Genomic DNA, 11666 nt, shown 5'->3' with positions numbered 1-11666 from the left:
ACATTTTCTCATTTTTCAGAGCTGACAGCAGAGAAAATGTTTGTGGATCACTTGGGCAAAAAGGTGGCCCGGCTGTATTATTGGCGAACTGCAGGTTGACATGGAGGGGGGCTGACATCTTCTTTGTTCTGTCTGCCTCACATGAAAGAACATATTTGAATTATTTTGTGTGCGATATTCCCTTGTCACCAAGCAGGTGAAGGTCAAGTGTTTTAGACACAAAGTAGACAGGGTGTGTATTTTAGGGTTCTGTCCTTCCTGATAGCTTACACCCTCTTTAGCAACTTGTATGGCTTATAAGGAAAATGTTTATTTGTTGCTGGGATCCCTATCTAGGTTAATCTTTGCTGTCACCTCTGTAGGCAGACTTGACAGCCTGGGCCGAGCTTCATTCACATGTGCTGAATGAGTGTTTAGCTAAATCCCAGCAGCTGATGGGGCCAGAATCAGCAGAGATGACAGCCTAAAATCCCTTCCTGTGGCCTAGCTAATCTCCACACCAAAAGTGCAACCTTTGCAAAGCCCAGTGTGGGACAAAGAAAAGATATGTCGTCATCTTTGGGTAACGGTGCTGCAACAAAAGGCCTATCTTAAACAGACAAAAGCTGCTAATATTTGCTGTTACAAGAGTCGGCCTTAACTCTTACCTCACCAGATGTTATCCAGGTTACTGAAAAGTTGCACATTTACAGATTATTTACACTATTAGAAGTACCTAATTTTGTTCAATTAACTTTCTGCTTTACTCCAATGAGCATTTGGTCATTACAGCGTTGTTTCTGTTGCATGGATTAATATGGAGGTCTACAGAGGCCCAGTTGTCACTGTCTGGGAGCACTAAATATCACGTCTACAGCTAGATGAATCATTAACCAAGTAGATAATAATAAGCCAGTGTAGGATACCTAGATGGCAATTATATCAAACAGGTATATACTTAAAGGCAACACATGGCCAACACATATAGTTTCCTCATCACATGCAGCTGTCATCTTGAAATGCACAGCAAACACATTTAAGTGGTATTTATAGCTCAGTGAGAATAACTCTGTTGTCTCATTGAATGAGCACACACACTTCTCTCTTGATGCATAGCCTGAAATAAAACCTACAATGTGGGAGCAGATACTGTAAGTGGAGGCAGCAGGTACCGACATGCAGGGCCGTGCCAAATATTGGTTATGGCACAGAGGAGTAACGAGCGCCCTGTTGTCGTCTGGCATCCCGTCTCCCAGAATGAACTCGTTCACTCAAGCTCATTCATTTCAAAGTTGTTCCTAATATTCTTACCCTCTCACGTACGTACCTGGGGAGGACAAGAGACACCTCTGAATATAACGTAGTCCAGTACAACACCACCTTTAGCTGTGACCTCAATAATAAACATAATTGAATTTATGCAATGACAATTTCTCCACAAAGTGAAATATTGAGCTTCATAAACACAGATGTTAAGGCAGAAGTGTTGCATTGATTTGCATACAATTGTACAGGTGTACCTAATAAAGTGGCTGGTATATGTATGGTCAACTGCCTTACAATAGTTGTAATAAAATAATAATAAATGTTAAAAATAAACAACTTTATTGATTTGTTTGATTACTGTCTTCAGCCCAGAGCTCAGCTGTGCATGATTTCAGGTTAATTTACAGTTCAGTGCTCAGATCATTTTAGCAAACATGCAGTGTCAAACATGGCATCGTGTAATGCATCCACTTCATTTACAGTCATTAACATTTAAGATATGTAGGAACCCAATGGTCTAAAACAAACATGAGCAGCACCACAAGTTTGGCAAAAATCACAACCACATCCATTTATACAGACATTGGCTGTTTTGAAAACTATCTTCCAAAACACGAGATGAATATTGTCCTTGTTCCTTTTCTTGTTTTGACCTTTAAAACTGGTTTCGGTTTTTGGAGGTACGTTTTCTCCTCAAACTTGAAATTCAGTAAAATCATTGTGACAGTATGGATACAACAAAGAAGTGACTAATAAAATAATAAATATAAGGGGATTTAAAGAAAAAACAGACTGCTTAAATTAAATATAGAGATAATCTCCACATAAATGTACATATTTAATACAAATCTAGTGTCAAAAGTGTCAACGTTCTCCCTTGTGCTAATGGCCAGTGCAACAGTCAATCCAAATGCTCAGTTAAATCAACTAATTCCTAAAGTAGTTGTTTTGCTAACATTACGTACAACCTTGCAAATGTGTATTTTTTAAATTTACATGGAAAAAGTAATCAGAGCCTAAATGTCATTTTTAGCACCATCACTTGCTTTAGACCATGTGGACACATGAAATACACTGTATACAGCCCATGTAAACTTAAATGTTTCCATAATTAACACAGAACATAAACATGTCTCAAAGTCATGGCAATATGTGCACAAAACTGTTACATGTGTTGTAAGCAAGACAAGTTTTATGGGAGAAAATATCAGTAACTCAAAAGACAACAATAAGTTAGAATATCCCAAGGAATATTTTACAAGTGCTTATCATACAGTGATTAAAAAATGCACAATTCAGTTCGTCAAAACAGCATTAAAAGTAATACAAGGTAACATCTGGTGGAGCGACTTTATTGTTCACTGCAAAGAAATCTAAGAATCACATCCCTATATGTCTACAATGCACCTTTGTTTCTACTGTCAGCCCTTTTTACATTTATTCTGTAATCATTACAAAAGACAACATCTTTGTGTGTCTTGGCTCAAACATTCGTGTCCTGGTGACGCACTGGTAACATGACTCTAACAAGACCTCCGGTTCAATCACGTCGAGGTCAGAGGCCGCAGGAACTCCAGCTGGGACTCCAAGGTGACCCTCTCCTGGTGAACCACCTGGAGCCGACCAAAAGAAAACACGAACTCTGATTACTGCAGTGTGAACAAGAGATGCACCTCAGGCGGTCGTTACATTATTTGTTTTGTTTGCCATGGCACTGGTGGTCTAACTAGAATAAAGCCTTGTTAGGGGCCCCAAAAGGCTACAATGATTATTACACCCCAAAATATGAATGTATCAGGAAATGGATTGATTGTTATAGTACTGTGCAAAAGCTGTAGGCTATCATTAGATTTGTTGTTTTAGCAGTGTTACGGTGACTATATCTAGTTATTTATCAGAATACAACTAGAAAAATATAGGAAACACTGTATGTACACAGCATTATAAACACAAACAAGAATAAAAACAAACAATCTTGACAATCCAGATGTGATATTCAAGCTGAAGAAACATGAAGAATCCAAAGAGGTCAAGAAGAGAAACAGTAAACTGTCAAAATCTGATGAGAAGTTTCTCAGAGTTTCTTAATTAAGAGACCAGAGGAAATCCAGCAAGGACCTGGCTCAGCATCTGGCAGCTTCACCTGGATGCCAGGTTGGTTCTTCCACATACTGAAGAAGCCTGATCAGGAACGGCATTTGTGAAAGGACAGCAGCCAATAGAATCACTAGCTCAGAAGGGGGACAGGGAGAAAAGGCTGAGATATGCAAAGGCTGGAGTGAAGAACGGTGGAGAAGAGTCTTATGGAGTGATGAACCAAATCCTGAAGCTTTTGGGTTCAATCATCAACAGTATGAGAGAAGAAGAGTAGGAGAGAGATGGAAGAATGAATGCTGGCAGCCTTCAGTGAAATATGGTGGAGGGTCTGTCATGGTTTCAGGCTGGGCTAAGTGGAAAGGAGGGTCACACTGAATAAATACTGGTGGCCTAAGACTTATGTACAACTCTGTATATGCAGAAGATATACAACGAACGTCTAGCCCCTGACGTCATCACGGTGAACAAGAAGAAGAAGAAGCAACAAGTTCAGCACAGTGAGGAGATGATACTAAGGAGTGTAGACTCAGTGAGAAGAGTGCCATATGAGTGTAGCAGCAGACGTCCTGTGAAAATGATGAATCCTTATGCAGTCCAGGATAAAACTTTATGGCAAACAGGTCAGGCTGGCCCATTGTGCAGGAGACATACACAAACATCACCATCCTTACAAGGGGAGAAAAAAAAACTTTATGGACAACACACAGCATGTTGCTTTTCTTCATCTCCTTTATGTTCATTAGAATAGTGACAAAAAGTGTCCGCTGTTAATCTATAATGTTTTCATTAAGGTGTCCTTCAAACTGCTATGCATGTCTTTATTCCAGATTTTGCTTTGAATTCATTGAAAAGTCAAGAATGAATTATTCCTCTCCGTGCACTTTTCTTTCGTTCCACACACACCCTGTTGTAGATGCATGCCTGACCAGCCCATGCTCTATTTTGAAGAAGACAGTTGTGAATGCCGGTCGCTGTTTAGCATTTTAATAAGACCTGAGTCTAAATAAAGAGACATATGCCTTTCTCTGCAGAATTCCACAGATGCTTTAAAGAACTAGCAGAATGAAAAAGTACCATAATACTAAATGGGAAAACACTGACATTATAAAAGTGTAAAAGTTAGACATCCTATTGCCTCTTGGACTCTTTAGGTATTTAAGAAATTGTTGCTGGATTTGTCTTTTTTATTCTTCAGTCTCTGTAGTGTTAAAGCCATAAAACTGCTGCATGTGAGCGTGAAGGTTTCACTACTAGATCATTTACAAGGAGAATGAGAGGCATGCAGCATGTGTTCCAAATGTGTGTGTGTGTGCCACAGGCGGCTCCCCAAGGCAAACATCTAAATCTGTACCATTAGTTCAGCTATGAGTGATGGTCAGGGGAGCAGACAGCGGAGCTCGGGGCTTTTCCCCACGTTGGATCGGATGGAGCTTTTGCAGTCTGTTGAAAATCAAACTTCTAACCAACAATTGAGAACTTCTGAAACGGTATTAACATCAGTATGCTCCCGTGGCTGTGATTAAAATGTAGCGTGCAGATCAATCTGTCAGATTTAAAGATACATTCTGGGTGTTTTGTAAGGGCTGCATGGCTGCTTTTGCCATTTCACAAGATCCCCTGAAGCAGAGTCGGGGAATGTCAGAAAGTCCACATACAGTAGATGGACACACACATTCCTTTAGCAAAATACTGTGGTATGGCTGCATTCACAAAATGTTTTTGTACAGAAGAAAGAGAAGGGGGCTGACCTTGAGCTGCTGTTGAAGCTCGCTGTTGAGGCGTGTCAGCACTGCGTTGGTTTCCTTGTTTTTACGGATCGCCATCTGGATGTCCCTCTTCTGTCTGGACAGCAGCCTGGGAGAGTATTTTTTTAAATCAACCTTTTGTCAGGCTTTTAACGCATTTTCTAGATTATGTATCTATCTAATAAAGTGTGGAATCATGTTGTGTAAAGATGGGATGAATGAAACTCTGAAACAAAGGGTTGCTGCACTCAAAGACTGTGGACACCAGAGGGATCAGACCAAAGCACTGGGGATTTACATAAATCAAACTTGGTCACCATTTTCTGACTGACAGTTTGAAATAGCTGTCTAGTCAATAAGGAGCCAGAAGTGCATGTGCTAGAGTCGTTATGGTGGGTTAGGGTGTGCCTTAATGTCTGCTGAATTCCTCTTTCTGGGTGGATTTCAGGGGTTTACAATCACCACACAGTTGTGTACTTTTAAGAAGTTGTCAACTGATTTGATTTGTTTGTCCACTTGTGGGCTGAACATTAAAAACTACAGTGATATACTGACAAAAGCCTGATGAAGTTTTTATGAATAATCTGTTAGCAAACACACCGTGAAGACATATAGATTCATTAACATGTATTTGGATTCATGTGATGAATTTACATCCAACAATCATTCACCGTTTTAGCTCCATTTTGCTCCACCGGCTCCTGAGGGATAACCCTCTGTGGGGTTGTCAGTGAAAACGACTCCTTTCACATTACACACAGTCGTTTGATTCATTGTTAATATTAAAATATTGATCAGTGTGGTTTTAGCAGAAGCCACCTCATAAATGTATTTTTTTGGCTCAAAAACATTTCAGCTATGACCACTAGTTGTATCTATTAATGCACATTGAGATTTAGCTAAAGAGTAAACTCGTTTGTATTTTAGGGTTAAAGAGTGAAATGTGTGACTGACTTTTGAGCAGGTTTGGTGGAGGGAGGAAATGGCATGGTCTCCAGGTTCTGGCTTTCTAGGTGGTATTTCCTGCGAACTGGCTTCTGTGGGGCCTGACTGTGAGAAACACCAATCATGTCCTGAAGGAAATGCAACAAATAAAAATTAACTCCTGATCCCAACAGAGGCCCAGGCACTTCCAATATGAAACCAGCATGGCTCTCACATGTCACTTCTATATATGCAGTTCTGACCTGTTTTGAAACATTTGCTAAGTCTTCATCACTTGGGCCAAATCTAGAACATGGACCCTGTTCTTCAGGCTTGACACTGCTTTCTTCCTGTAACACAGACAAAAGCAAATACATGAGCAAAATTAAATTACACAAGAAAATTAAAAGAGCTCTTCTTAATAGAAATGATGCCCAACATAAGACTGTTGATGTCCTGATGAGGTGGAATGATAAAAGAGAAGCACTAAAAAGGCAGGGTGAAGTGTGCCTGCCCTGACTGTGAACAGCAGCTTCCCTGCAGGAGCCATGATGTGGTACTCTCCAGCTGCAGCTTGCTGCCTGCTCGCTGGCAGCCATGATGGATTCATGCACTTTTATTGCATCTCCTTGCTGTATTTCAGCCATTATTCTCTTCTAGACATAATGTATCATATTGCCACCTGCCTTCACTCAGCAGGGGGTTAAAAGTGCAAGAATGTGAAGACAGGGCCTGCACACATGAAGGTCAGTTTTTGAAATTTAGCTCATAGCAAGACTGCAAGATTAGTTGTTGTTGTAGTAAGAGATAAAGGCATTTCTTAGTAGGCAGCATCTTCAGCATGTGTTCTATTCCATATCATTTCCTATCAGTTAATGTTTAGTGAATTTGATCCACTAATTTCTATCATTTGCTATCTCCATTGTGGTGGCAGTTAAAATGCCTGGTCTTTCCTCATAGTTTATACAGGCCAATGCTCCTACTGTAAACTGTAAGCAAGAAACCTAAAAGTGAAAAAAATTTGCTGCGCTAAGCAACTGATACTGCATCACTGGATGTGAAATACAACCACAGCGTGGAAACATTTATAAAGATACTGTAGTAGATACAACAGTGGCCAGCTGTTTCATGCCAACAATATGAGGCCTCGTGAAGTAGGGTCACTGTCACATACTAGACCTTTTGAGGACAAGAACTTTACAACAGGTTTAATTTAAGTGCTATAAGAGCAAAACAGCATCCAAACCAGGTGAAATTACAGCCCTACATCTCCATGTGGGACTGTACTATAATGGCACAATGACTAAAGTCAGCAAACACAGAGGAAGGGAGCAGAGAGGACTTCGATCTGTTCTAACTCTCTGTCTGAATGTGTTGACTTGTCCAGGGGTTCAATGCAGAATCTCTCCACTCTCTGGAGGACACAGTGAATTACTTAAAGCTAACTGGAGCAAAATGATGAGAAGTAATACTAATTTAACTTAACAACTCATATGCAACTTACTTCATTGCTCTTCACTTTCAGCATTAGGCCATAATGAACAGTGTATGCCTGCAGATGTGAAGTTGTTTTTCTATTCAAGTGCAAATTAACCATTCACTGTCAAAATGCTACATGCTAAATGTTAAGGAAGCTATTGTATCTACACCTATAGTATATTTCACTCATCCATAACATACACATAGGGTATAGCCACCTTTAGAATGGCCCACTACTAATAATGAAGAGTAAACTGGTGATACTGCACAAGCAACAGTGAGGGGAGGAAGGGGGAAGAGAGAGGGAGTAGTAAGAAGGCATATTAAGAGATAAGGACGATAGTGTAAGAGGCAGGATAAGAGTAATTATAAAATTAATACAAAATGGTTGAGAAACTGGGTTTTAAAAAATAACTTTTTATATTAATCAGACTCAAAATGTGCTGTGGTAATTAGCATCTCACTCTTTTATCTTGGTGTCTGACAGTGGTGAAGTTTATCTTATTTTATAATATTAGATTAATTAAATATGGATTATTGCAAGAGAGGAACTATACTGAAGTTAGATTAACTGGGACACAGATACGTTCCACAACCACAGTATATCACAACAGTTTCATATAGGTTGAAGCACTAAGTTCTAGATTCTGAAGAACATGAACTAAATGTGGCTACAAGCTAACACAGCATGGGGGTAGCCTATACCTCCTGGACCAGGCTCCAATGGGCAGAAGAGGAAGTGTTAAATGTGTGGGCCCATGGTGGTTTGGAAAGGACTGTACAAACATAAGGCAGGTAGTACACCATCACGGAATGGTGAGATTTAACCAAGAGAAGACATTCTGGGATCGATAGGGAGCATCATCTAAATGCTGGATCACACTGTATATGAGGCAAAGCTTTTACAATTTAGACACAATTTCATTTAAGCTTTAAATATCAATTGCTACAACAACGAAACAACAATATTAAACATGCACCGGATTGCTGCATGGTGTAACAGGATACAAAGATACATCCACATAAAATAATAAAGTGTCAGGAAAGACAAATGAAGGACAAAGACGATGAGGTTCTAAAGGGCCCTGACTAAATGCAGGGCATGTCACTTTAGCCATAAATAAATCCTTTATGTATTTGCTCGGTTGCAGCCCACGATAAACTGTTCACTGCTGTCACAGCCTTTGAGTTCATCTGTGTCTTGAAATAGAGGCTCGTATATCTGATAAACATGACCTCGGTGACACATTTATGGCGCAGTGTCTGAGATGAAAGGTGGAAGATAGGTGGGCAGAAAATGCTGACCATCTGCAACAGAAATTTGAGTTTGACTGCTGATTTTTTTCTTCAGTTTGAAATGACAAACCTGCTGCTTGCATGTTTGCAAATAAACAACTAAATGAATAAAAACAAATCATAGTAGGAACTTAGATTTTCTGCTCACTTCTTCTCTGAAGAGACTGAAGTTGGCAAAGTTTGGCGGCTGCACTTTATTCTGGGGAGTTACGTCCGAAGCATTAATAAAATGAGGCACCTGATGAGAAAGATGATAGGTACTGATTAACTGATGAAACATTTGTACATTTAGAGTTTAGAGGAACAAACAAAGATTTTGTTCACTTGATAGAAGAGCACACTAGTACGGGTTACTGCCATTTACCTGTGAGGCTGATGGTCTTGGAGGGAGGGCGGGAGGATGTGGCAACCATCCGCTTTTTATCCCTGAAATTTAGATCACATTTTACTAAGCTATAATGTACTGTGGCTTTATTTCTATGTTGCTGTCAGAAGTCATATTTCACAAATAAACCACCCATATTTCCAAGTGAGAATCTGGCTTGACTTGTCATACTAAACAATATAGACACACCTATCTCCACTTCCCTTTTTGCTCTCCCATGAAAGGAGAACTATCACAAACAAAACACAATTACTCGGTTACAAAATGCACCATAGCTCCAGGACGTTCATGCTGTCAGCATGTAATATTGTGAGAAAAGATAAATGAAGACATGACCACAGACTGTAGATGTGAATCGCACCTGGAGCACCCTGCTGGACAAGCTTGTTGAGGTCCAGTGAGGAGGCTCTGGAGTGGGTTTTCTGGGGACGAGGAGGAGGGGTGGGAGGCTCCTCTGCCTTCTTCATTGCATCTTCAATTGAAGTGCTGGAGTAGGACCTGCAGGTGAGAGCATTTTGATGGAAAAACAAAGAATATAACACAGTTAATGAGCAGTTCAGGAGTTTTAGATAGTGTTTCATTTCCGTTTTGCAACAGAAATAGACTGATTGTCACCTCGGTCTAGTTTTTGTCCTCGTGTTGGGGTCCAAACGCTGGTGTGGTTCTGTGAAGAAGAATGCAATGAATGAACAACATCAGCATGTCAGGTTTTTGCTTTTCATTGAGCTGTTGTAAATGAGAAGCAGCTACTTCCCTTTAGAACCATAAACTCCAATTTAATTTGTGTCAAGTAGCTCAATCAGCATTACACATGCACACTTTACCTAAGCCATTTATGTCATGCGGCGTCTTTGCAGCTATTTTCATTACCAAAATATAAAATACTCTGACATGCTTGAATATTTCCATGTGCTTACAGAATGAGTTTATGTACAGGAACAAAGTATCAGCTTTAACTTTCCCATGCGAAAAAGAGATTTAATGTCACCTGGCCTCTCAGGAAAAGAGCTGAAATGTAGAGACCGTTTCTCTGGGTTTGTTGCCCGCCTCTTCAAACTTGTATCTGTAGACAGTTATGAAGAAATCAGCAGTAGGACAGGAAGAGTACAGGCTGGGATAACAGCACTATTAGGCCTACAAAATATGAATATATCTTTATCTTCCATTCTTTATGTGATGTTGAGTAGGACTGTTATGCATGACCTTTGTCCATTTGTTTTATGCATATCTGTGCATGTTGGGATAGCAGTACAAGGAATTTATGTTGTACATTAAAATTTATTATATGTGGAAGATGTTTTGCTGACATGTTTTATTTCCAAAATCAAAAAGAAAGTCTTCTGATATTGAAAGATTAGCTGTGCTCTCTGTGTGCCATGATCCCACATATCCAGATAATGTCACTTTAGCAGAGCACTTGGTTGACTTAGAGGAAGTACATGTGCGTTGCATCTGATTTTAGAACATAATGTTGTGAGCATGTTTGGATTAAGTGCTCCAAAAACTTAATAATAATAATAATAATAAAAGTATTATTTTTACCTTGTTTATAGGATTCCTCTTTCATATCCTGTTTTGTCGTGCCGAGACTTGGATGAAGCCTCTTTATAATGATAATAATAATAATAATAAAATTATTATTTTTACCTTGTTTATAGGATTCCTCTTTCATATCCTGTTTTGTCGTGCCGAGACTTGGATGAAGCCTCTTTATAATGTTTTGATCCTAAAAACATAGCAAAAAGAATCATCCACTGTATCATTGAGAACAAAACAATAATATAATATAGTGCACTCCAAGAAGTACAAGCTTATGCTCTGTGTTTAACAAGCTGATTGGGATGCACTTGCACTGTTGCTGCAGCCTAATGTTCAGCTTGTTAGTGCCCCCTAAAGGCACCAAAGAGAGACTCCACATTAACATTTTGAAAGCTGAGAGCTTGGTTTACCATCTGACTGGGCCTTGGTTTAGTATCCTTAAAGACAATAAGAGGCTCTGCACTCTGCAAATCAAGGCACAGTTTAAAGAGCATAAGTCTAACAAGACAAACAAACTAGCATTTGTGCATGTTCTAGATGTCAGAGTCATGATTGTGCTTCACTTACTTCAGGAGTATTTGGTATGTCCTCTTCCTGTTGTGTGAACCCTGGCCTCAGGGTTGGAGGAAGGCTCTCTGGCAGAGGGTAACCATTCTTACGTGCCACAATCAAGTGAAAGGCTGTGCAGAACTCAGAGAAAGTGAGAGCTCCATCTCTATCCACATCACTCAGCTCCCTTAAAAAATTAGTTTAAAAGATGATGAATATCTGCACAACCTGAGCAGAGCTGCAGACTTATGTCTTAAACAGTAATCCTAATTATTACATGCAAGTTATCACTAACGAAGATGCGAGTATTTTGATAATGTTTTATTTTTGCAGGTCCATAATTTCCAGACAATTTCCTAATTATTTAAAGTTTCCAGGAAGAAGAGATACTCACTTTAAACCCAAGT

The 11666-nt window shown here is 39.6% G+C and overlaps 1 protein-coding gene across 1 annotated transcript; it reads right to left on the bottom strand.

Moving 5' to 3' along the window:
• Window positions 1–2581: 2581 nt before the first annotated feature.
• On the bottom strand, window positions 2582–10778 carry reps2 (RALBP1 associated Eps domain containing 2). Its single transcript, XM_020603468.1, has 10 exons — window positions 10714–10778; window positions 10160–10234; window positions 9787–9835; window positions 9533–9669; window positions 9151–9212; window positions 8935–9024; window positions 6275–6361; window positions 6042–6160; window positions 5091–5196; window positions 2582–2858 (listed from the first exon to the last, which is right to left on the bottom strand). Exons 1-10 carry the CDS (start codon window positions 10736–10738, stop codon window positions 2790–2792), a joined length of 819 nt encoding a protein of 272 aa, XP_020459124.1. The 5' UTR covers window positions 10739–10778; the 3' UTR covers window positions 2582–2789.
• Window positions 10779–11666: the final 888 nt, after the last annotated feature.

This window comes from Monopterus albus, unplaced genomic scaffold (assembly GCF_001952655.1).
Source record: "Monopterus albus unplaced genomic scaffold, M_albus_1.0 scaffold61.1, whole genome shotgun sequence".
Lineage (NCBI taxonomy): Eukaryota > Metazoa > Chordata > Actinopteri > Synbranchiformes > Synbranchidae > Monopterus > Monopterus albus.
Note: the sequence above shows the minus strand (reverse complement) of the source record. Positions and strands in the feature narration are given on the sequence as shown.